Genomic DNA, 27,856 nt, shown 5'->3' with positions numbered 1-27,856 from the left:
CCAAATAGTAGGTAGTGTGTTTCTAATGTAAGTTCTGAACTAGAGGTAGAGACTCTTAATTGAACTGACTAGAGCATTCCGGTATGTCCATACTCATATACAAAATATATAACTAATGAATCAAACGACCTTTGGATGGCCATCCGATCCCACCAGACCACATCTCAACGAAGAAAAGGAAATAGGGCAGACGAGCCTTCCTAAGTCTTTCAATCATTACCTATATGTACCTATATAAGCACATACATACATCTAACTACGACTGAGTGTGTATCAAGTAGAAGTGATTCTTGTGAAGTAGGAGTGTCTAACAAGTGAAGTAGGAGGGGTCGCAAGTGAAGTAGGAGTGTCGAACAAGTATAAGCGTATCACAAAGTAGAGACGACAATAAGTGAAGTAAGAGCGTCTATCAGGTATAAGCGACTACAAGTATAAGTGAAATAAAGACAATAACAGGTATAAACACATCATGAAGTGAAAGCGTTATCGAGTAGGAGTTTAAAATACATGAAAGCAAAGCAGCGGTAACTAACAAGTAAAAATATACAACTTGAATGGAACTTTGATGAAAACCTTGGAAAAACCTTTATATGCAGGAAAACTCGCATTTGGTATTCTTTGGTAAAATAAGTGTGAAAACCTTTAGAAATCTTTGGAATCTTTCATAAACCAGTTTAAAATGAATTTAGGTAAAATAGTTTAAGTAAGAGTTTTGAAACAATTGAAATCCCTTTTGAAAACCATTATAGTGTACAGTGTGGTAAAATCTTGTGCATGCGGGTTATCAATCACATGTGATTGATATGATAACTGGCATGTAAAAACATTTAAAAGGTTCATTCAGGGGTATGAACTCAATTAGTATATTTAATACTAATTAAACATGTATACGCACTCAAAAGAGCAGAAAACACTTTTGTTGAGTGTTTGGGGTGTCCCGGGTAGCGTCTAAAGGTGTGTATGGCTTAGGAATGGAGTTTACTCTCCGAGAGTAAACTCCCAAAGCTTAGTTTATGGCTGAGGGACACCTTACCATGAGTTTACAGCCGTAAACTCATGGTGAGGGGTTCTAGTGTGTTTTAAAGGTTCAATCTTGTTAGTGAGATTTTTTGTAGGTCCAATTCCAAAAGGCATGAGTGGGTTTAAGGCTTCTAAGGGCTCCATCATGAAGTTTACGGCCCATGAACCATCCCTAAGGGAGTTCACGGCCATGAACTCCTTTATCATGGGTTTAAGGAAGTTTCAAGCCCTTATTACACTCCTAGTAATTTATAATGAGGTGTGAGGCCATTTGGGGGAATTAAAACTATCTTTTGGGCATGTTTAGGGGTGTTTACGGCCTTGGTACATGCCTGGTCCGTAAACTCTCTTTTATGCCCTAAATCCATGTGTTTTATTGTTTAAACACTCCTAGGTTAAACCCCCAATTTATTTCCAAGCTTTTAGGGACAAGTTTGGGTCTTTTTGGCCTCATTTAAGGGGTTTACGGCCTAAGGAGGAGCTTAGGCCGTAAACTCCTTTTCAATAGCTTCTAAGTCTGATTTTTAAGCTATAAACATGAATCATAATGTTTAGAACAAGCTAGGATAAGCGGACTTACGATTTGGAAGCGTTTGGTTGCGGATTCGGGTCGAAAACGAGTCTAGTGAGAGAGTATAGAGAGAGAGAGAGGGTGGAAAAGCTCAAAATGGGGTTTACTCCTCCTTATATATTGGTGGGAGTTGGAGGTTAGTGGAAATCTACCCAATACTGTTGTTAGACGGGGCTTTTGGTCGCACCCGATTTAGTGGTCGTGATAATAAACTAATATTTTCCAATTAAATGGAAATATGTGTTATGTGTTTTTGATTTCCTTTTTATCATGACTTAACGGCATATTAAATATAAACCAATGAAATGTTTATTTAATTGACGACCCCTAATTAACGGAACTTTTATAAACTGGAATATTTCGTTAACGGTAACGAGGAAATGTAACGGAACAACTTGGGTTGTCACAATAAGCCACCCTGCCAACCCTGGCAATAATCCTGATCGGCCCAATGTAACAGGGACCTAATTTTCCCCTCTTCCTGAAGCGAATCACACCCTTCCAGGGTGAGACTTTTAGAAGAACCATGTCACCCACCTGAAATTCCAGCTCAGATCGGCGTCGGTCGGCATAATTTTTCTGCCGGCTCTGATCGGTCTGCAGTCACTGTCTAATTTGCTTTATCATTTCGGTAGTTTGCAGAACTACCTCTGTCCGACCCATCACTCTGTACCCAACCTCGCCCCAGCAGACTGGGGTCCTACACTTTCGCCCATACAATAGCTCGAAAGGCGTGGTACCAATACTGGAATGATAGCTATTTTTGTAGGTGAACTCTGCAAGCGGTAGGTGGGAATCCCAACTCGCACCGAAATCAATAACACACGCCCTCAGCATATCCTCTAAGGTCTGAATGGTCCGCTCACTCTACCCATCAGTCTGCAGATGGAACGCCGTACTAAAATGCAATCGTGTACCCAGTTCCTCATGGAACTTCTACCAAAAACGGGAAGTGAACCTGACATCTCGATCGGAAACGATAGAAACCGGAACCCCATGGCGAGAGACAACCTCTCTGACATACAGGTCAGCCAACTTCTCTACCAACGAACTCTCCCGTATGGCTTCGAAATGGGCACTCTTGGTCAATCGATCTACGATGACCCATATAGCATTGAACCCCCTTGCCATCTTCGGCAACTTCATGATGAAATCCATTGCGATCCGTTCCCATTTCCATATAGGAGTCTCCAGAGGTTGTAACTTACCATGCGGCCTTTGATGCTCAGCCCTTACCATCCTACAGTTCAAGTACCTCTCAACAAACCAAGCGATATCTCGCTTCATACCAGGCCACCAATAACTCGAACTCAAATCACAGTATATCGTGGTGGCTCCTAGGTGAATCGAAAAACAAGACTTATGAGCCTCCTCCATCACTGTTTGACAGACCCCTCCGGACATCGGAACCCAAACCCGACCGTAACGGGTCAACAATCTACGGCTATCCTGAACAAACCAGGCGCTTTCGCCTTTAATCCTCTCCAACTTCCAGTTCTCTGGCCTCATGCCCTCAATCTGAGCATCCCTGATCAAACCCACTAGTGGGGAATCCATTGTTATCCTCATACTCCTAGCTAGGGTCGAGGACCCAGCTGACTTGTGGCTCAGAGCATCCACAACCACATTCGCTTTACCAGGAAGGTAAGGATCTCACAATCATACTCCTTGACTACATCCAGCAACCTGCGTTGCCTCATGTTCAGGTTCGGCTGATCCATGATGTGTCTCAAACTCTTGTGATCCGTGTATATAGTACAACGGACCCCGTATAGATAGTGCCTCCAAATATTGAGAGCGAAAACCACTGCTCCCAACTCAAGATCGTGCGTAGGGTATCTCGTCTCATGCGGCTTCAGCTGCCGCGATGCGTAGGCTATCACTTGTCCCCTCTGCATGAGGACTGCCCCCAAGCCTGTGATGGACGCATCACAAAATACCACAAAATCCTCCACTCCCTCGGGGAGTGTCAACATCGACGCCTCGTATAAACACTGTCGGAGGGTCTCAAATGCCCTCTGCTACTCAGCACCCACCAGAAATCCACCCCCTTCCTTGTTGGACGAGTGAGGGGTACGAAAATCTTGGAGAAATCATGAATGAATCTCCGATAATACCCTGCTAAACCCAAGAAACTCCTGATGTCTGAGGGAGATTTCAGAGTCTCCCACTGCATTACCACCTCCACCTTGGTCGGATCGACCAAAATCCCCTCCTGGTTAACGAGATGTCTGAGGAACTGGACCTCTCATAACCAAAACTCGCATTTCGAGAACTTTGCATACAATCGTTCTCGCCTCAGAACCCCCAGCAGCTCCCTAAGATGCTCCTCATGCTGCTCTCGAGTCTTGGAATACACCAAGATATCATCTATGAACACGATAACCGAGCGATCGAGCATCGGTCTGCAGAATCGGTTCATCAGATCCATGAACACCGCTGGCGCGTTGGTGAGACCAAATGGCATCACCAAAAACTAATAATGACCATAACTAGTTCGAAACACAGTCTTCTCCACGTCCTCCTCCCTCACCCTAACCTGGTGATATCCTGATCTCAAATCAATCTTGGAAAACCAAGATGCACCCTGCAGCTGATCAAAAAGATCATCTATCCTCGGGAGTAGATAACGGTTCTTCACCGTTAACTTGTTCAACCCCCTATAGTCAATGCACATCCTGTGCGAACCGTCATTCTTCCTGACGAAAAGGATCGGTGCTCCCCATGGTGAACTACTCGGACGAATAAACTGCTTGCCTAGCAACACCTGGAACTGAGATGATAGCTTCTGCATCTCAGGTGGTGCCAGTCGGTACGACGACTTGGCGATAGGGGCCGCACCTTGCACTAAATCGATCCTGAACTCAACCTGCCTCTCCGAAGCACTCCGGGTAACTCCTCCGAAAACACATCAGCAAATTCCCTCACCACCGGGACCTCCGAAACTGAGAGCTGCTCTCCAACTCGCATATCTACCACATACGCCAAATAACCGGCACACCCGTGCTGAATATACCGTCGAGCCCTGGCTGCCAAACAAAACCCCGATCCCAACCTCGTGTCCTCATCATATACTACAAGTTCTCCCCCACTTGGGGTTCGAACCACCACCCGTTGTCCCTCATAGTCAATTATGGCGCCAAAACGGCTAAGCCAATCCATCTCTACAATCATGCATACATCCCCCATGGGGATAGGAATCAAATCTTTCAGGAAGGGCACCCCAAAAATCTCTAACTCGCATCCCCGGTAGACCGAAGAAGTAGAAACCCCATGCTCGTTGGTGATCAAAACTCGCAACGGGCACTCAAGATCATCTGTCGACACACTGAACCCTCTAGAGAAGGACCGAGATACAAACTACCGACTTGTCCCGAGTCAAATAAAACCAAAGCGGGCAAAGAATTTACTAAAAACGTACCAAATCACAAGCACAATCAATAAGCATAACACATAGACAATAACTGAGACAAAGAATAGAAACGTACTAGTAACCACATCTTGTGCTGACTTGGCCTCCTCGGCCGTGAGCTGGAAGGCGCAACCCTGAGCCTTCGGAGGATCCACCTTGACTGGCATCCCATCTCCAATCCTCGCAGCAGCTGGCGCGGAACCCTACGCCGGCTTGGCGGTAGGCTGCGGACAGTTGGTCTTCACATGACCAACCTGATGACAATGGTAACAAATCCTCATATCTATGGGAGGGGAAGACTGAAGACGGTCCCTGGCATAATGCCCCTACTTGCCACATTTGTGGCACCCACCTCTTGCTCTATAAGCTCCCGAATGAACCCTGCCACACTTTCCACAAGTGTGGCTCTACTGACCCCCAGACCATGTATCAGCGGTCTTAGACTGCTTAGGCGCCGGCTGAGACTGTGCCGGTGCCTGATGCTGCTCCTGCAGCTGCAGCTCTATCTCTAACTCACGCCGCCTCGCGGCTTCCTGATGGTCTAGGAGGGTATCACACCGTTGTATAGACACGAACTGTCGAATATCAGTCATGAGCATACTCAGATAACAAGTCATCTGAGACTGCTCTGAAGCGAACTTCGGGCAAAACATAGCCCTCTTCGTGAACATACGGGTGATCTCCATCACAGACTCCCCACCATCTCTCAATGTCAAAAACTCCTGAGCAAGCCGCTCCCATTCCACGCGCGGAACGTAGCGGGTGCGAAACATATCCCGGAACTGCTCCCAAGTAATAGCAGCCCGCTGATCATCAGAATATGAACCTGTTTTCAATCTCCACCAGTCCTTTGCCCTAATCCTAAGCAGGTTTAGAGCACACCTGACCTTCTGGTCAACAGGACATGAGCACGTGAAGAAACAGCCCTCCACTTCAGACAACCACCACATACCCCTGATCGAATCTTGGGTACTATCAAACGTCGGGGGCTTCGTATTATCGAAGTCCCGGTATTGGAAAGCCATGTCGGCTCCTCCTCCAACCCCTGCCGTAGTTACAACCGAAGTGGCTGCAGCGGCAGCTGTCTATGCTAGAGCTGCATATCGCTCATCAAAATACTTAACCATCGCGGTCTTAATCGACCCAAACATCTCTGGCAGCTGCGCTCGGAACGCAACAGCAATCTCTTCATGCATGATCTCCCAGATCCTGGCATCCAACTCCTCTGTCCCTATCTGAACCACGGGCTCGGGTGCTACCGGCACCTCGAACCCTCTGTCTCCCGACACCGATCCTGATCCTGATCCTGATCCAAATCCTGAAACAACACGTCTCGTCACCACCATACTGAAATATATATACAAGTCATCAGATAACTAACATAATGTCTGGAGACCAAAACCCAAAAACCCTAGGGGTTGTGATTTCCTTGCTACGCGTATGGGTCCTGTGCTTTTAGTAGTACGGGCCCATACTACCTTCCACACCTACCCATATTTGTCTCAAGCATCACCACAACGGCTTAACAATATCATCAACACAGGAAATGCGCTCAACCCTCATTCTAGGGGAATACCAAATACCTCACATCTAGACTCACCACTTATCTGATGGGTTTTGAGCATTCTAACACTTCCTAAGTGTACATGCAACCCTAATAACCTTGGATCTATGTTTGTCTAATAATCATGCAAAGTTGTTTTTCGAAGGTTATGAACCTATCTAGCATACATGGGATACAATTTTCTTTGTATAAAAGATAGAACTACATACCTTGTTGTTGAAAGTGTTCCTTGAAACCTTGTGAGCCTAGCACCTCAAGTGTGATACCTCAAATGCTTCACACAACACCAAATGCAAAGTATAAACTTGAGAGAATACACTAACACACTCAAAATCGGCCAATCCCTCTTGTTTCTCTAGTGTAGCACTAGTGTAGCCAATTTTGGGGAGAGACATGGTCCTTATATAGTGTGTTGCATTAGGTAAAACCCTAATGTAACATGACTCTTCATTTCTCAATCCATGGGTTAAATCCATGGAGCATCCTATGGGTGGAACCCAACTTGATAATCCATGGAGCCTTTTAGCCCACTATATAAGATATGGAAGATTTACATAATCTACCCATATATTTAATTAGTTATTCTTTTCATCACTTAATTAATTCTAAATTAATTCTAGATCAAAACTAATTAAATAATATTATTAATATATTAGAACTTATAATATATTAATAAACCATATGTGTTATTTCTCTCATTTAGTTTATCCAATTGCATGGTGCCATGCAACCCAAACAGACCATGCCGGGTCGGGTCAAGTATTTACTAGAAATAGTTATGGACTTAGACACCTTATCCAACAGTCTCCAACTTGGATAAGTCTAATAACTATAACTGCAATACTTCAGGAACCGGTCGGCAATCGTAGCTCTTTCAAGGTCTCTCGGAACTGAGAAGATGTTGATACGCCATTTAAGATAAGTGATTATATAACCCTTTATTCTAGATATCAGCCGGACAAATACATGGAACAATGTCTTACTTATTGTCCAGCAGTTTGTTTCCCGATTTCCGATTTGTTTGACAAAGAGCTTAATTGAACACAACAACTTAGTTCTGACCGGGCCCGGTACATAGGTCAAAACAAAATCATCGAGGGGCCCAGATATCAGCTTCTAATCCAAGAAGGAACAGATAAACTTCGACTCATATGCTTGTTCTACCACTCATTGAATTACACACAAAAGCACGTTTTATAACATCGAGTTACCAATGCGTTTTCTTACAATCAATGCATAACCAACTCGTAAGTAACAAATCATATCTCTAGGTTTGAAGACTTATATGATATTACCGTCTCACGATCACTCGAGATAAAATTCCATGAAGTGATTCCAGTGAGCGTGGGTTGATTCCAATACTCAGAACTTATGAGCACTCATGATTGTTGTAGCCATGTCCAACACCTTAGACCTCTGCAACTAATCATGGTCTTGATTCATACCTACTTCCAACATATGACCGACTGTGGAGGTTCGAATAATATGATATACCAAACATACTTATTTTGGAAGTCAAAACATGCAAAAGAAATATAGTAAACGATTGACAAAAGATAGTAACACTTTACTCATAAATAAACACAACTTTTATTCATCATCAAATGTCAATCACACTTTACAAATTTCATAATTTATCTAACTACTAAAACTTATATCATCCTTTAGCCCTATGCTTGGAGCATGTTGGAGATGCTTAACCCTACTCAGTCCCTTCGTGAGGGGATCTGCTAGGTTCTCATCCGATGATACCCTCTTTGCGATGAGGATTCCTTCTTCTATGTGATGTCTGATGAAATGATATTTTCTGTCGATGTGTCTGGATCTTCCGTGATCCCTTGGTTCCTTGGCTAAGGCAACAGCACTTTCACTATCACAGAAAATTTCCATGGGCTCCTTTATAGCTGGTACAACTCCAAGGTCTCCAATGAAGTTCTTTAGTCATATAGCCTCCTTTGTTGCCTCGCTTGCTGCTATATACTCTGATTCACAAGTAGAATCAGCCACTGTCTCTTGCTTGGAACTCTTCCAAGTGATTGCTCCTCCGTTTAGGGTAAAGACCCAACCCGACTGAGAGCGGAAATTATCCCTATCAGTTTGGAATCTAGCATCACTATACCCTACAACTCTCAAGTCATCACTCCCACCGAGGGTAAGGACCCAGTCCTTAGTCCTTCGTAGGTACTTGAGGATATTCTTTACCGCAGTCCAGTGTGCCTTGCCAGGATTCCCCTGATATCTGCTAACCATGCTCAAGGCAAAGGCTACATCAGGTCGAGTACACGTCATAGCATACATGATCGAGCCTACTGCTGAAGTATAAGGTACTTGACTCATTTCTGCTATCTCAGCCTCGATACTTGGGCTTTGTGTCTTACTCAATCTGGCGTTACTCTAGATGGGTAACTCTCCTTTCTTGGAGTTCTGCATGCTGAATCTCGTCAACACCTTGTCCAAGTATGTACTTTGACTAAGTCCAATTAGTCTTTTACTCCGGTTTCTCAAAATCCTTATCCCTAGAATATAGGCAGCTTCTCCTAGGTCCTTCATAGAGAAACACTTCCCAAGCCAGGACTTAACTTCCTGCAGAGTTGGGATGTCATTTCCTATGAGTTGTATGTCACCCACATACAATACCAAAAAGCTAACTATACTCCCAATAGCCTTGACATACACACAAGATTCATCTTCACTCCTAGAAAAGACAAATTCCTTGACCTTTTCATCAAAGCAAAGATTCCATCTGCGAGGTGCTTGCTTTAATCCATAAATGGATTTCTCAAGCTTACACACTCTATTAGGGTACTCGTTATTGACAAAACCTTCAGGTTGACTCATGTAAGTATCTTCAGTCAACTTTCCATTAAGGAAAGCGGTTTTGACATCCATTTGCCAAATTTCATAGTCATGAAATGCAGTTATGGCTAACATAACCCTAATAGACTTAATATTGGCTACTGGAGAAAAGGTCTCATCATAATCCACTCCAGGAATTTGAGAGAAGCCCTTTGCAACCAGTCGAGCCTTATAAGTGTGTACATTAACATCCATGTTGGTCTTCTTCTTGAAGACCCATTTGCACCCTACAGTCTTACGACCTGGTACATTCTCAACCAAGTTCCAAACTTGATTGTCATACATGGATTGTATCTCGCTATCCATAGCCTCTTTCCATTTAGCAGACTCAGGGCCTGCCATGGCTTCCGTGTAGCTGTTAGGTTCATCAAGACCTACTAGTGTCTCATCACTAATAAGTGTCTCACCTTCCGCAGTAATATGGAAACCATAGTAATGCTCAGGTGCATTCCTAACTCTAGTGGAACGCCTCAAAAATACAGACTCGTTAATTGGCTCAACAGGAGTTTCCTCCTCAAGTTGAGGGCTAGGGTTTGAAGTTCCTTCACTGCTTGACTCTTGAAGTTCTTCAAGGTCAATTTTCCTCCCACTGTCTCCTTGGCTTATAAATTCTCTCTCTCGAAAGACTCCTCTTCTTGCTACAAAGACCACATTATCACTAGGTCTGTAGCAGAGTTAACCAAAGGATCTTTGTGGGTAGCTGATGAAAATACACCTCTCGCTTCGGGGTTCTAGCTTATCATGAGACTCGCGCCTCACAAAAGCCTCGCAACCCCAAATCTTGATATGGTCTAGCTTGTGTACTTTACCAGTCCACATCTCATGAGGAGTTTTGGCAACTTTCTTTGTAGGGACTAGATTAAGAATATGGGTGGCAGTCTCTAAGGCATACCCTCAGAATGAGATTGGTAGCGTAGCTCGACTCATCATGGAACAAACCATATCCAACAAGGTTCGATTACGCCTCTCAGCCACACCATTCAACTGTGGTGTCCTGGGGGGTGTCAATTGTGAGACAATCCTACATTCCCTAAGATAGCCGAGGAACTCTGAACTAAGATACTCACCACCTCAATCGGATCGAAGCATCTCAATGCTCCTGCCCAATTGATTCTCGACTTCCTGTTTAAATTCCTTAAACCTTTCGAAAGTCTCTGACTTATGCTTGATTAAGTAGACATATCCATATCTACTATAATCATCAGTAAAAGTCAAATAATAACGATTAGCATCCCTTGTGGCATGTTTGAAAGGTCCACACATATCCGTGTGTACAAGGTCCAACAAACCTTTACCCCTATCACAAGAACCTGTGAAGGGTGACTTTGTCATTTTTCCAAGTAAGCATGATTCGCAACTATCATCCGACTTTAGGTCAAATGACTCCAAGACTCCATCCTTTTGGAGTTGGCCTATGCGTTTCTTGCTTATATGTCCAAGACGAAAATGCCATAATGATGCTTTATCCAAGTTATTATTATTAACAGAATCAATACACAACACATTATTTCCTAAGTTATCAACCACAGACACTGTTTCATACACGCCATCACAAGGTACTGCTTTAAAATAAAGAACATTATTAAAGAAAGCATTAATCGAACCAACTTCATTATCAAATGAAAAGGTGAAACCTTGTTTATACAATGCATGAAAGGAGATAATATTTCTTGCCATTTCTGGCGAATAACAACATTTATTCAAATCTAAATTTAACCCACTACTTAGCGACAAAGTATAATCTCCAATCTTGGTGACAGGTGTAACTTTCCTATTCCTCATGATTAAGTTTATCCTTCCTTGCTCCACATTCTCACTTCTTCTTAGTCCTTGCAAGTCACAACAAATATGAATACCACAACCGGTATCAAGGACCCAAGAGTTAGAATTGGGTGAGTTATTAGAAATGATAGTGTAAATACCTGCATGGTTGGGTTTAACTTTCCCATCCTTCACATCTTGCTGGTACTTTGGGCAGTTCCGCTTCCAATGTGCCTTTTCATGGCAATAGAAGCATTAAGCCTCTTTTGGGTCAGAAGAAGGAGTGATGAAACCTTTCTTGGTTCTACTTGAAAAAGAGCCATCAAGGGTCCTGACCTTGGTACCCTTCGAAGAACTCTTTCTCTTCTTCCCTCGTCCTTTCCCGATTGCCAAGACAGGGGCGGAGTTGGTAGGAGTAGGAGTAGTAACAACCGCCTTACCCTTAAGACCACTTTCCGCGGTCTTTAAGAGTCCTTGAAGTTTGCTGAGAGTGACCTCTTCCTTGTTCACGTGGTATGTCATGCGGAATTGATCATAACATGAAGGTAAGGAGTGCAAAATGATATCTATTGCAAGCTCCTCAGGGAAGTTCACATTTAGCTTCAGCAAACGGTCCACAAATCTTTGCATTTTCTGCATATGGCCCGTGATGGGTTCACCATCCTTCATGCAAGTTGTTATCATGGAGGAGATGATTTCATACCTCTCTTGATGAGCACTTTGATGGTATCTTTCCATCAAGTCTTGGTGCATCTCATAGGGGTAGAAATCTTCAGAGGATTTTGGAGATCCGCAGTCATAGTGGCCATCATGATGCATGCCACTTTGGTGGCATCCCTTTCATGTGCCCTAAACTCAGCGATCTCTTGAGGAGTAGCAACTGTCTCATCAATCTCCTTAAGCTCTTTATCAAGGACATATTCCTTGTCCTCGTAGCGAGTAATCATCCTGATGTTTCCGATCCATTCATTAAAGTTGGATCCATCAAAAGTGACTTTCCCACACAAGTTCATAAGAGAAAAGGAGCCACTAGGATTAGATCCCGAAGCAACGTTGTTTGCAAACATCTGATAAAAGAAGAAAGAAGGATTAGTTTAGATATAAAGATAGTACTTAATAAAACACCCAAATGTAGTATTAAGGCTAGGACCCAATCACAATATATTATACTTAGAAGAGGTATGCCGTAATCTAAGTAATAACATATTTGAAAGGTAGGTGAATGACGATTCACCAATTTCCACCAAAGCCGAAATATTAAAAATATTTAATTTGGTTCTTAGAAACTCCTAGATTCTTTTGAGATTCAATGAACTTTCCAAATGCATGTTTCAATCTCGAGTGTGCCCTCTAATTTTTGTGACTAGGATGCCGAGGATCACAAAACGAGGTGTGAAGTAACCATGCAAATTACTTGGTACCCTTAATAAATTACCCCTCAATCGATGTGCCGGTTAACCACACACGCTCCATCGATGCTATGATAAATATTAAGTCACCCTTTACCTACCTTGTTAAGTCCAAGTTAGTGTGTTGGTTAACCACACACGCTCCACTAACGACTTAGACAAAGCGTAAAGTGTAATTTCATGGATTAGCACCTTATTCACACTTTCCTAAAGTAACTAAGATTGGGAATTTAATAAAACATTTAGTTACTTTATTATATTCATCATACTTTTAATGAGAATTTATAAGTCCTTGTCTTACCCGTTCGGCTAACGACCCTCCACCAGTCAAGCAAGCGGTGGGTGAGAGTGGACACCCATTAAGTTGTCATTTTATAGGCAACAACCTTATACCCACCTTATAGACCGGCTTCGTGAATGAGGCGTACTAGCAGTAAGTCGACTTTGTTCTTATACATATATATATATATATATATATATATATATATATATATAATTATTAAATCATAATACTATAAGTATAATGGTTGAATTTTAACTTTTAAAATTCTAAGGGTAGGAACTAAAATTGTTAATATGACTTTACTTGTTCCAAAACTTGAGGGCAAGTTTTGTAAACTTTCAAAACTTTTCATTTCTTGTAACTTATGAGTTAAATAGAGTAATAAAATGAAGACTCTTCATTTTTCTAACTCTTGTGTTCTTTTAATGGTTTTAATTCAAGTATGACTCTTGGTTTTCCATAATTTGAGGACAAGTTATGGACTCCATTAAAACACATTATGATCAAGAATTAATCTACCACATAGGTTACAAATAATTCATATGATGATCTAAACATCATAAGATCAAGAACATGAATATGAACACTTTCATGAATCAAAAATTACACTTAAAACTTTGTAATTTTGATAACTAGTTGTTGTAAATGGATTAGCAAAGACATTACACCATCTAAAACAAGTTTTCAAGTACCAAAACAGTTTAGGATAATGTTTCTAGTCCATTTCCAGCAACTAAAGTCGAAAGTCTGCACTCTGTGGCTCTTACTCGCCGAGTGCATGAACCTACTCGGCGAGTAGGTTGAAGATACACATGAACTCGGTGAGTCCCCCCATGGACTCAGCGAGTTCATCAGGCAGACAGCAAGTTTTTCGACTTTTTTCCAATATATTGCATCAAGTATCAAACAAACAAGCCTAGGCTCTGATACCACTGATGGGTTTTGAGCATTCTAACACTTCCTAAGTGTACATGCAACCCTAATAACCTTGGATCTATGTTTGTCTAATAATCATGCAAAGTTGTTTTTCGAAGGTTATGAACCTATCTAGCATACATGGGGTACAATTTTCTTTGTATAAAAGATAGAACTACATACCTTGTTGTTGAAAGTGTTCCTTGAAACCTTGTGAGCCTAGCACCTCAAGTGTGATGCCTCAAATGCTTCACACAACACCAAATGCAAAGTATAAACTTGAGACAATACTCTAACACACTCAAAGTCGGCCAAGCCCTCTTGTTTCTCTAGTGAGAACTAGTGTAGCCAATTTTGGGGAGAGACATGGTCCTTATATAGTGTCTTGCATTAGGTAAAACCCTAATGTAACATGACTCTTCATTTCTCAATCCATGGGTTAACTCCATGGAGCATCCATGGAGCATCCTATGGGTGGAACCCAACTTGATAATCCATGGAGCCTTTTAGCCCACTATATAAGATATGGAAGATTTACATAATCTACCCATATATTTAATTAGTTATTCTTTTCATCACTTAATTAATTCTAAATTAATTCTAGATCAAAACTAATTAAATAATATTATTAATATATTAGAACTTATAATATATTAATAAACCATATGTGTTATTTCTCTCATTTAGTTTATCCAATTGCATGGTGCCATGCAACCCAAATGGACCATGCCGTGTCGGGTCAAGTATTTACAAGAAATAGTTATGGACTTAGACACCTTATCCAACATTATAACGACTCACACATCCATGAGACTTCCATCATCCTCTATAGCGCTAATGCATGCTAGCTGCACATAACGCTGGACCCAATAGACTTTCGAATATCCGATCCTGAAGGCCGAATCAACATTCTTAGGCTATAAGGTCTTTATTATGCATAGTTGTGATGCATACACTAAACATCTACAATTATGATGTCAATTCCACGTACAAGAAACCCTCGGCTAATAGGCATCATGTAATCAGGCAAATCTATCATGTGATTCCTGAAGATCCCTAGCCTAGCACTAGCATGCTGTTCTAACATATCAGAATATCAAACAACTGCATGGTATTTTCGGGTTTACTTACAGGCTCCTGCTGATTATACCCTCTGCATCCTCCATCATTTCTTTTGAAAACCATTTTAAAACTTATTTTTGAAAATCTCCTTGATTTGAGACTGGATTCACACGAATGTTCCTCCAATTCACTCAAACCAAGGCTCTAATACCAACTTGTAACGAAGCAGGACCGCCTCAACCCAACCACAAACAAATAACCATGTGCACATACTATCCTATATTGGCATATACAAACATCAACCATATCTGTCTTGTTGATCATCAATCATAGAAATCTCCTGTAAATAGAGTACCGCCTAGCAGGTGACTAACATACCAATCCCTATGGATCATAAGAGCATAACATACTGTCTACCCCGATTCCGATCTAACGGATCATAACCACATGTAGCATACCATAACAATAACAACTAAAGGGCCGGCATTGGTGCCGTAGACCCTATCGATATAGTGAGGATAACTCACCTTGCAAATGTCGACTCGGAAGATACACTCCAACCCTCGGATCACCCGACACCGGCTCCAGCACCTAAGATCATAGTGCAATATACTCATAAGTCCTTAACCTTATAAGGTACCCCATAACCCACTACTCAACCCCTGGTCAAGGTCAAAGTCCTCAGTCAAGGTCAATTGTCCATGTTGACCTTAACTCACCGAGTACCGTTAGGTACTCGCCGAGTTCTCTGAAGTACATTCCAACTCGCCGAGTCATGGGAGAGACTTGTCGAGTTCCTTTGATGCTCGATCAAACTTAAGGTCACCCGTCGAGTTCCCTCCTTGCAACTCGACGGATACATACTCATACATATCCAAGAGAAAACTCATCCGACTCGCCAAGTTGTTCTTCAACTCGTCGAGTATTATAGCGATCTTCATCGGACTCGCCGAGTTGTTCATCAACTCGTCGAGTTCATGATCATCTTCATGTGACTCGCCGAGCAACTTTGCGACTCCCCGAGTCCATTCAATCCTCTTTCCATACAGACTTGTTTTGAGCCATGCAGCTGCTCCAAATCATAGATCCAAGCTTCTAGGGCATGCTTATCACGTAAAGTTGCAAACTTTACGTGCATGCATGGCCTTAAAGGCTCCAAATGTATATTCTAAGGTCTTAATGGAACTTCATGCTCAAGAGGGACCTTAATCACCACCAAGACTGTGACATTATGCTTCGAGAATCCAAAGAGGGTCCAGATATGAAGTTACAACTTCAGATCTAACCCATAGTTCATCATACCAACTTGAAAATCCATAAAAAGCCATAGAACTCAAAAAAAAGGGGAAAAGGGAAGTAAGGATGGCACTTTGATACCACCAAAGGATGCTAGCTGAGGTAAATCATGCATCCTACTCCTTCCTTGCTTCATTTTCCTTTACACTCTTAGCTTTCTTCCTCTAAGGTCCTCTTTTCCAAGCTTCTACACCACACCAAGGCACACACACGAATTAGGGTTTTAAGGGGGCTCTCAAAGACTGTAAAGAGCCCAAAGGAGGCTACGGCTCCTTTAAATAGAGGTGCAAACCCCAGGATTCAGGGTTTCGACTGCCAGCTCCTACTCGTCGAGTCCCAACATGGACTCGTTAAGTAGGTCACTTAACATGCGATCCTATCCTGCTGCCACTCAACGAGTAGGTCAACCAACTCGTCAAGTAGTGCTTAACCCAATAAATCTTATTTAAAAAATACCTGAGAATCGAAGAGTTACAGTTCCTTGAGTTCGACACTCGTTCTTACCATTGCTATATTATTGCACGATTAGGTACACTACCTAGTGTGTTTAATAGTCTAGTGAAGGAAATAGCTTTTATAAATTAAAACTTGGATAAAAATATATACACATTTTACACACATCAATTCACTATCATGAATTTTGAGGATTATTTAACTTGGGATTTAGATGGATCATGCTTAGGGCTGCAAACGAGTCAAACTCCTTGCGAACTACTCGGGATCGACTTGGTGAAAGCTCGAGTCGAGATCGGTTTTTAACGAGCCCGAGTCGAGCTTGAGCCTAATTTTAGGCTTGTTTATTAAAAGAGCTCGAGCTCGAGCCTACATATCAAAGATCGATTATGCTCGTGAGCCTAAACGAGCCTATATATAAATATAATATATATTTTTTATTTTTATGTTTTATATATTAAAATACAAAGTTGGAAAATTAGGGAATTAGGTTTTTGGTCTTTCGGGAAAGTTTCATTCACGTTTTCTCGTTTTTCATATCAAATATTGGATCCGCTACTTCTCAAGTCTCTCCACTCTCCGGTCTCCCCCGTTTCTATGATTTGCTGATCCGACTACTCCAATCGGCGGCGACCACTCACCACGACAACCAGTCGCCATCGAAGTCTGCCCTTCAATCGAGCATCGTCGTCCTGTCGTCCGACATTGAGAACCGTCTCATAATTCACCATAGCAGTATATATATATATATATATATATATATATATATATATATATATATATATATATATATATATATATATATATATATGCTTATCTCCTTCTGAAATAGGTTTAGCTCTTACGATTTATGAAGCTACACAACCGAATTGTAGGTTTGTTCATTATTAAATTGTTATCAGTGTTTTTAATTTCGATATCTACATTTATTTCATTTACATCTCAGATCGGTGAATTTTGCATATTTGTCTCAGATCAGTTTTTGTTATTAGTTCTTTCTTAAACTGTCATCAGTTTTAGTAATTTTGAGATCTTAATTAAGCTGAATTTTGCATATTAAAACCCTAAATCAATTACGTGACTTCATAATAGTTAGACCCTTGTTATTTTTAATTTTATTTTTCTTTGGATTAATATTGATTAATTTCATTTTTATTAGGTTTGTTTTGCTTCTGATTAATTTTATTAGGTTTGTTTTGCTTCTTATTCATTCTATTGTCTACGGAAAACAATTTGATCTAGTAGTTGGAGAGTTTCATCCAATGCAAGGGATTAAGAATAAGGAGCAATTTGTGCCTATAAATCTAGATGTTGATGAACAACCAACTCCTCAGAATCATATTCCAAGTGACAATGACAATATTGGACAGCAAAATGCAAAAATCCAAGGGGGAAAGAGGAAATAGTAATGAAACGAAAATGATAAAAAAACATCAAAGGCATCGGAGTGCCATCAAAAGATGATTTCATTAGGACTATGGTGACTAACATGAAAGAGAAGTTTGACAAGTATTGGGGGGGGGGAGTGCCATCTTGTTATGGCTATAGCTTCAATGTTAGATCCAAGATTCAAAATGAAGTTAGTAGAATTTAGTTTCCCAACTATGTACTCCAATACTGAAAAGAACATCGAAGAAGTGAAGAAAGCACTTTATAAAATGCATGAGGATTATTTGGAAATACATGATGCATCAGTCCGAGAAGCTACAACGCTTGCAAGTGGATGTGGAGGAGATGATTTTTCAAAAAGAACACCACTTGGGTCAGGATGGGAGGCTTTTGGGGAGTTTATAAAAGATACAGACTTGGAGAGACCAGAAAAGTCATAATTAGATATGTATTTGGAAGAAGGTATTTATAGGGACCAAGGGTAAAAACAAATGGATTCATTTAATTCTTTCGAATGGTGGAATGTTCGTAAACTGAAGTATCGTGTATTATCAAAGATGGCTATGAATGTCCTTGCGATCTCGATCTTCATTGGCACCAGACACTGTTCAAAAGTTGATTTGTGGAGGAGATTGGATTAGACATTGTCATGGAATCAAGAAAAAACTGAAGGTACATTTGATAAACTTAAAACATATGAACTAACAAATGATTATTTAAATTTATTAATATTTGATTGTGTTGGGTTCTGTTTACAGAAGGAGCTTATGTCCATTGAGATTTTATTATCTACAGGGACAAGTAATACTTAAAGGTGTAAGCCATTTTAATTAATCTACTTGTAATCTGGTTGGTTTAATTACATTATATTGCACATCTCATAAAATGTTTTAATTTGCAGAGTTTGTTGAATTGAATTTCCTTCAAGGAAGATATACTTTTGAATATTGATAATAGTTTATGTTAAAATTTAATCGTTTTTATATAGTATTTTTATAATTTGAACTTCCATGATAGGAAGACTTTCTTTTGGATGAATTAATTACATTTTAAGTTTTGGAGTTTAAAACTTATGTAATTTGAAGAATTTATTTGTGCATATTGATTGGAATTTAAGTAGGCTGCACCTTGTTGAAAATTAAGTAAATTCATGTTTTATTATTATTATTATTATTATTATTATTATTATTATTATTATTATTATTATTATTATTATTATTATTATTATTATTATTATTTTGGTAATTCATTTTGTAAACGAGCTTTTAACGAGCTCGAGCCAAGCTTAAGCCCGTTTAGGCTCAATTAGACAAAACGAGCCGAGCTCGAGCTTGAGCCATACAAATTTTAAGTGAGCCGAGCTCGAGCTTGGTCAGGCTCGGGCTCAGCTCTGCTCATTTGCACCCCATGCTGTCTTTGGTCTCTACGGTTCATTACTTTTTGGATGGTAGTTATGTGATACCGGATATATTTACAAAATTGACCAAATTTGTACTAATTAAAGTTGACGTTTTGTTTGGTAGACTGCCTTTGAATCTCTTAGCAATGAGAGATAACTTAGACAATCATGGTGTGAATTCACATTCTCTTTCGCGTATGTTTTACAATCTGGAAAGCAAATCGGTCAAGGGCATATTTTATCCTTGTTCTACGACTCAAAGTCTATGGTCCAAGATTCAGCTTTATTGGTGAATTACAGAGTTTGTTCCTTCGGATTTGCGTGTTGTTATATGGTTGTTTGATTTTGTCGGGCATCCAAGTTTACGCAAGCAATGGTTTAACATGATTGTTTTAATTGTTGGCCGACTAATTTGGAATTTGGATGTATCGAAATGGTTGAGTTTTTAGAGAAAGTCAACTAAGTGTTGATTTCTAGAAGTCCTGCTGATTTCTGAGTACATGTCAAAGTTAGTGGGGGCATAAGTGTTATGCTAATAAGGATGTAATTATTATGCTAGTGGGAGCATAATCAATTATGGTGATGTTGCAAGTTAGCAATCTTAATTATAGAAAACAAGATTTTCAATTCGCAAAGTCGCAGAGTTGGAAATTTTTTTTGCTATAATTAAGGGAGAGGCAATTGTACTTCTTCTCAAATCTAAAAGCTTAGATCGTGAGATTTTAATCAAATTTAGTCATATATATATATATATATATATATATATATATATATATATATATATATATATATATATATATATATATATATATATATATATATATATATATATATATGAATGTTATGTTGGAATGGTTCAACATAAGGAAATTCTATATATAGAAATGTTAATTGCGTTCTCAAAATTCGATTATGATTACGACATCTCATTTAATAACTCAAATTGTGAGAACATGGAAAATAGAAATATTGTAGCAAAAGACTAATCAAGTATCATGTCTTTATGTTAGACATTATGAACCGTGTCCCATATGCTTCGGGTATAGGACCGATTGCATATGATATAATATTCTTGTGTTCTAAATTTTCCTAATGCCTAGGGCATTAAGAGGGAAAAGGACTAGAACCGGATATGACTAAAGTGGTTAAACAACTATTAAGGACAATCTAAGGTTCGCCAAGGATTGGTCGCTTAAGGACATTTGGAAGTATAATAATGGATGGACAATATTGACATTATTATGAATAGACAGAAGTCTATTAATAATGAATTGTCGTACGGAAAATATGGAATGTTTCCATATTGGGAGTTGAAGAATAGATGAGAAAGTTAGAAACTTTTTATGCAAGAAGGATGTTCAAAGGAATGTACTTTGAATTTTAGACTTCATTTCCATAGAATTGTCCTGTAACAATCTCCAAAGGAATATTTTGTAATATCATTGGTCAAGTCTCTGTGACTTTTGGTACCTAGACATTACAAAAGAATCATTGCATGATAGTTTAGAATCTAACACTTTCTAGCAGTGACAAGAATTTGGAATTCTTACACTTGCAATAAGGATTTGGAATTGTGAAGTGATCATCATTGAAATGTTTTCCAATTGATCTATTTCACAATGTAAGGACCATAGACAAACATAGTGTGCATGCTTGGAGCATGGCATAACTATAGTTTAGAAAAACATAGTGTGCATGCTTGGAGCATAGCATAACTATTGTTTCAATTCAAGTATTAAGTTGAGTACTCGAAACATTATACAATGAATAATGAGTAATCAATATGACTCAAAAGTTTTTGGGTCATATAGGATTAGTATTATTCTTGTGTTTCACTGTGAATAATCTGAAAGACTTTCTTGCATGATTCACTCTCATGAATTTGAAGGATTCTTTATCTTGGGATTTAGATGGATCATGTTGTTTTTGGTCTCTACGGTTCATTACTTTTTGGATAGTAGTTATGTGATACCAGATATATTTACAAAATTGACCAAATTTGTACTAATTAAAGTTGACGTTTTGTCTCGGAGAGTGGCTTTGAATTCACATTCTCTTTTGTGGTGTGAATTCACATTCTCTTTTGTGTATGTTCTACAATCTGGAAAGCAAATCGCTCAAGGGCATATTTTATCCTTGTTCTACGACTCAAAGGCTATGGTTGAAGATTCAGCATTATTGGTGAATTACAGAGTTCGTTCCTTCTGATTTGTGTTTTGTTATATGGTTGTTGGATTTTGTCGGGCATCCAAGTTTACGCAAGCAATGGTTTGACATGATTGTTTTAATTGTTGGGGGACTAATTTGTATGCATCGAAATGGTTGAGTTTTTAGAGAATATGGGATGGGCTTGGAATCTATGTTTGATCTTGTTATGACAATTTCTCTTTTATACTTTCACGTCATTGTAGTAAGTTTATTGGTTTTTTTTTAGAACGAGCAAACTAACTAAGCTATTCCTAAATAACATCACTCCTTACCGCTAGGCTATTGGCCCTTTGCCCTTTGGTAGTAAGTTTATTGGTTAACCGGCTAAAACGACCAACTTAAGCTCTTGTATCGCGGCTAACTCCTTGCATGTTTTTCTTAATAAAAAGTTTTGATTGTTCGGAAAAAACTAATTATTATACAATATTGATAAAATTAGCTATCAACTATGTTTCATAAACCTTTTATTTTATATTACGAAAATTCTACTTTATATTACCAAAATTAATTCTCAGTATTCTATACTAATTAGGGATGAAACGTGGCCAGCTAGTATATGTTCTTCAATGTGGATGAGACTAACTAATTAAAAAAATGAAAAAAATAAAAAACAAACCACGTGAATCAACATGCTCAATAAAGTGTCTCTCTCTCTCTCTCTCTCTCTCTCTCTCTCTCTCTCTCTCTCTCTCTCTCTCTCTCTCTCTCTCTCTCTCTCCTCTCTCTCTCTCTCTCTCTCTCTCTCTCTCTCTCTCTCTCTCTCTCTCTATATATATATATATATATATATATATATATATATATATATATATATATATATATATATATTGACAGCTATATAATTTTATTTCTAGAAGGCAATTATATTCAACTTTAAAAGTATTCTATATCACATGATTTTACATTCAATTTTATGTTATTAATTAAATTAGCATTATATATTTAATAATCTATTTGAATATAACATTAGTTTTTTTATCTAATATGATATGACACTTTAACAAATATACGTGGTTATAACAGTGAAAAAATATAATTACTTGATTGTGGTGACTTGATAACACATGTGAAAATCTAATATGATGGATAATCTATTGAGTCACGTTCAAATCGTGGCACTACTTAGCCTTTATGAACATGAAGGTTTATCTGCATTGACCCCAAAGCACCATACATGGCCTCATTTTCGCAGCAAGAGATTAATGGGTGCATAAAAACGAGCCTGAAAACCCTTGTTAGAGAAGTTTCATTTCCAAAAAAAAATGAAAAAATATGTATTTTGTATTCAAGTCATGCAACATCTTCCATTTAGAATAGAAGTGTAAGGATAAATTAAGGATAGGGTGGTTGTTTTATCAATGGTAAAAATATGATACATAGGCGTAGGATTTTGTCCTATTTTTTATATGACCAAGATATGGTGATAGATTTGTCTATGAAAAAAAAATCACATTTCTTTCTAACAGCCAATGCAATTCCCACAATGCAACGGTCACATTTTGGGTGGTAGAAATTCACCGGTGGCATTATGCCGCAGGTAAAAACAGTGTTACGAGTCGGTGTTCACCGACGATAAAAGAAGCCGCGTGCGATTGCTGCCGGCAAACCCACTACCAAACCGTTTAAGCCTAATAAGATGAAAAAAAACATCCTCATGGCATCATGGCGTAGTGGTGATTATTTTGTATAAAACAACGGAGTAGATTTGGGTTCAAATCCCAAAATTTTCACTTTGTCGTGGCCTCCGGTTTAATAAAAAATGAAATAAAAGTTGCTTACTATGAATATGAACAAATCAATAAGTCGTATGTCTTTATTTCTTTTAACCTTTTGAGTAATATAAATATTTGTTACAAATTAAATTCATCAAGTCAGTTAATATCTCCCATTTAAAAATCTTCCACCTCTACAAAATGTATTAGTAGTAGATTGTCAATTAAAAATAAATGAAATCAGAATTCTTAATGCATCAATGACAAAAAGAACGCATATAAATGGGACTTGAATATGATCAGCAAACACAAACTAATCTCTAGCCTTCCGTCTCCCTCTCTTTCTTTAATGGCCTTTTCGGAAGAACTTGGAGTTGTCAACGAAGCTTTCTCAGGTTTCTCCCTTTTTATTCATTTTCATCATTTAGTATCATCCTTTTGGACATTTCAATTCATGGATAATCAAGAATCTTTTTCCTGTAATAATAACAAAGTTATGTTAATTTGTAGGTCTTGGAATTGATGAGAAGTCGCTTATATCCATTCTGGGGAAGTGGGATGCAAATCAGCTAAAATCTTTCAGGTTAGGAACTTCTCGTTTCTTTGGTGAGGATGAAAGGTCATTTGAAAAACTGGTTGAGCATCAAATCAATCAACTCAAGAACGACTTTTTACGCTTTAAAGTAAGTATATTGATGTTACGTATCTTCTCATCATCAAACAATTAACTCGTTTTTTCTGATTTTTGTGGTTGCTTATTGAAGTTGAATTCATATGTAAAAGACACCAACAATTCGCTTACTTATGATTGTGAGCGTAGTAATTTACAAGTATATATCTTTTTAATTGTTACTAGAGTGCATTGGTACTGTGGACGATGCACCCATGGGAAAGGGATGCACGTTTGATTAAAGATGCATTGTTAGATGGCCCCAAATCCAACAACGTTATCGTAGAAATTGCATGCACACGATCTTCAGAAGAGCTACTCGGTGCAAGAAGGGCTTATCACTCCCTCTATGAACGTTCTGTTGAAGAAGATGTTGCTTCTTATATCACCACCACTGAACGCAAGGTCATTATAAATATTTATGGTATTCTTATAATAGGAAAACTAATATAGTAGACAATCATGTATAGTTGTTTTCTTCCATTTCTTTCTTCTCCTTTTAGCAAAACTAAAGTGAATCCTGATTTTCTCTGTGGTGTATATTAACAAACAGCTGTTCGTAGCATTGGTAAGTGCATATCGTTACGAAGGCACAAAGGTGAATGAAGAAGTCGCAAAATCTGAGGCGAAAATAGTCTTTGAAGCTTTGAAAAATGCCGATAAGAAAAACCCTCTCTTGGATGATGACGTAGTGACAATACTAGCAATTAGAAGCAAGCTCCACATCATGTCATTGTTCCAGCATTACAAAAAAATCAGTGCCAACTCTATTGACGTGGTCAGTTTCCAAACTAAAGCCTGTGTGATAATATTAATTAGTATTAATTTGTTCCTGTTACCACTAATGGCATAATATTTTTTGACATAAGATCCACAACCTAACAACCATGGAATGATATATAGATTCTGTTTTCCATCTTGTCGAATTGTTTTGACCCAGAATCCTGTATAAATATATCCATTTCCTTTGAAGATATCTAACAATCCTACCACCATTCTGCAGGATCTTGGGACAAACGAGAGCTTGAAAGACACAGTGCAATGCATATGTGCACCACCTACTTACTTTTGCAAGGTTTGAGTTTACTTGATTCACTTCCGAGAGTTTGATCGTTATATATAAATTATGAATAAAAATCAGAAGGGTGATCATCACATAGAGTGGGTTTAGCCTTCGGAAATGATCTTTATTTGTAGTCCTGTGTTTAACTTCTTATAAATGGCCATCATAGGTTATGGAAGCGGCTATGGTGAAAGAAGCTGATGAGAACACAAGGGAAGGTCTTACAAGGGTGATTGTTACCCGAGCTGACGTTGATATGAAGAATATCAAAGAGGAATATCAACACAAGTATGCGATCACATTGTCAGAAAGAATTAAGGTTGCAGCTAATGGAAACTATAAAGATTTTCTACTTACACTAATCTCAAGAGAAGAGACAAAGTAAGGTTTGATAATGAAGAGGACCAAGCAAACGTATATCGCTAAAAAGTTATGCTTTGACAGATTTAATCTGTTGGTTTTAAATTCATTTAATGTCAATTTTCCAATCACAATTTCCGAGTTGTCTTGTTCTTTTACTGCATGAGTTTGTACCCTTGAAAAACGATACAAGCAACAGCCAAAGCTTGTGTTTATGCTTGCCTTGGTATACTTCTGTTTAAGAATGCATGTTCGCCGCAGATTAATAATAAAGTTCTATAATTTTTTTCTTCTTAAAGCAAAGATCTTGAACGATCTTTTACCTTCTCTTTGTATTATCAAAGTAAATGAAAGAGAAAATGACACGCTTTCTTATTCCATTAAGCATCAAATTAATCTATATATACACCATCTAATGCTATTATACACCATCTAACAATATTAGTTAATTTAATTGAATCTTAACTAAACTAACTAACCATGATTCCAACTAACTTTGGTTAACAAAATATGTATTATGTAACTCCAATATCCCCCCTCGAGATAAGCTTTGAAAAATGGTTTTTAAAGCCATCATTGACATAATTGGTAAAATCATGTGCCGCCGCAATGGTTTCGTGAAAATATCTACTAGTTGGTTTGTTGTACGGATAAGCATAAGTTTTATGGTGTTATTCAAGATTCTATCACGAATGAAGTGACAATCGAGTTGATGCTAATTTGACAACAGATTCATTGTCACAAAAAAACCAAAGTGGGATCTATCCAGTGGATGCCAAAATTGCTCAGTAGATGATGAAGCCATATGATTTCAGTAGTAGCAGTTGCTCATATTCTGCCTCAATTGATGAACGAGAAACAATGTTTTGTTTCTTAGATTTCCACGAGATTAAGGAGTCTCCATGAAAAGGCAAAAACCGGTGACAGATCGAACAATATCTGGACATCAAGCCCGGTCAAAATTAGTAAAGGCTCGAATTTTTAAAGATGGAATTGATGATAAAAATAATCCTTGACTAGGATTAAGCTTGAGATACTTCAACAAATGATTAGCCACTTGAAGATGAGGTAGTTTGGGAGCAGTGACAAATTGACTCAATCGATTTAAAACATAAGTAATATTAGGACAACTGATGTTGAGATTACTCAATCGATTTAAAACATAAGTAATATTAGGACAACTGATGTTGAGATACATCAATCGACCAATGAGTCTTCAATAAGCAAGATTGGTTAAAGGAGCTCCTTCAAAATTAGATGCTTTACACGATGGATCCATTAGATGCTGAGTTGGCTTGGCAGCCAAAAAACAAGTATCTTCAAGCAAATTTAAAACATATTGTCTTATATAAATAACAATACCGTCTGGAGATTTTGCAATTTGCAATCCAAAAAAATGTTGTAATTTTCCCAAGTCCTTCAATTTAAAATATGCACTTAATTGCTCCTTAATAAGATTGATCTGATGAAGCGAAGCCCCAGTCAAAACAATGTCGTTTATATAAACTAATAAAGCCACATAATTGGAACATTCTCTTTAAAAAATAAGGAATAATATGCTTTGGAGTGAGTAAAACCTTGAAAAATAAGAAAAGAAGAAAATTTTGAATGGCAGTGTCTTGATGCTTGTCGTAATCCATACATTGATTACTCGAATTTGCAAACCAAGGATTTATCTTGTGAATCTGAACCAAAATAAACATACCCTTGAGGTAATTTCATGTAGACTTCCTCTTCTAAATCACCATTCAAAAACACATTGTTGACAACAAGTTGTATAATTGACAACAAGTTGTATCAGAGGCCAATTTCACTATGCAGATAATGCAAGTAGCAATTTAACAGCCACCAACTTTGCTACAATGGAATACGAGTCAAGAAAGTCAATGTTGTTAGAACATGAAAAGTGATCCTTATGAAATCCAAGATGCAACTATCTGATATCAAAATTGATTCCAAAGTGAAGACCTGTCGGAGATCTACCTTTGTTTTGTAGTATTTTGAATTTGTAACGCATTAATTGTATCAAGTACTATTATGTAATGGTCTCATTGTTTTTTAGTATAGTATAAGAGACAATATCAACAACGGATGTGTCAGTTGAGTCAGTTAATCTTCAGTTGTTTCTCAGTCCATGCGCACTTTACCTGATTTGTCTTTTATTCACTCCTTGACTATTTAAGGAGGGGTGTTCCATGTATCAAGATAGAGAAGTGTGTACCTTTTTCACTCCATTAAATCAAAGAAACATTCAGCCAATTATTCTCTCTTACATTCTTCTGTTATTTTTTCTTTTCATTGTTCATATGTATTATTAGTCAATATTAGGTAGTTAGTTGAGTTTATTTAATCCAAGATACGATTGGTTTACCAGACTTGACTAGAATCATATTACAAGCAATCATTGATATTAAGTTAATTCAAGGTTTGAGCTTTCAAACCTTGTCTGCAAA

The 27,856-nt window shown here is 38.5% G+C and overlaps 1 protein-coding gene across 1 annotated transcript; it reads left to right on the top strand.

Moving 5' to 3' along the window:
• The first annotated feature begins 23,550 nt into the window (after positions 1–23,550).
• LOC111911864 (annexin D4) lies at positions 23,551–25,692 on the top strand. The gene is made up of 6 exons (XM_023907604.3): positions 23,551–23,705; positions 23,821–23,993; positions 24,167–24,385; positions 24,534–24,758; positions 24,984–25,055; positions 25,213–25,692. Exons 1-6 carry the CDS (start codon positions 23,606–23,608, stop codon positions 25,426–25,428), a joined length of 1,005 nt encoding a protein of 334 aa, XP_023763372.1. The 5' UTR covers positions 23,551–23,605; the 3' UTR covers positions 25,429–25,692.
• Positions 25,693–27,856: the final 2,164 nt, after the last annotated feature.

This window comes from Lactuca sativa, chromosome 8 (genome assembly GCF_002870075.4).
Source record: "Lactuca sativa cultivar Salinas chromosome 8, Lsat_Salinas_v11, whole genome shotgun sequence".
Taxonomy (NCBI): Eukaryota; Viridiplantae; Streptophyta; class Magnoliopsida; order Asterales; family Asteraceae; genus Lactuca; species Lactuca sativa.
Note: the sequence above shows the minus strand (reverse complement) of the source record. Positions and strands in the feature narration are given on the sequence as shown.

What these genes read in the sequence shown, in the direction of transcription:
- LOC111911864 (XM_023907604.3), top strand. Translation starts at nt 23,606, where the DNA reads ATGATCAGCAAACACAAACTAATCTCTAGCCTTCCGTCTCCCTCTCTT. An exon ending in TCACCACCACTGAACGCAAG is followed by an intron (nt 24,386 to 24,533) that starts GTCATTATAAAT and finishes ATTAACAAACAG; the next exon opens with CTGTTCGTAGCATTGGTAAG. An exon ending in CACCTACTTACTTTTGCAAG is followed by an intron (nt 25,056 to 25,212) that starts GTTTGAGTTTAC and finishes TGGCCATCATAG; the next exon opens with GTTATGGAAGCGGCTATGGT.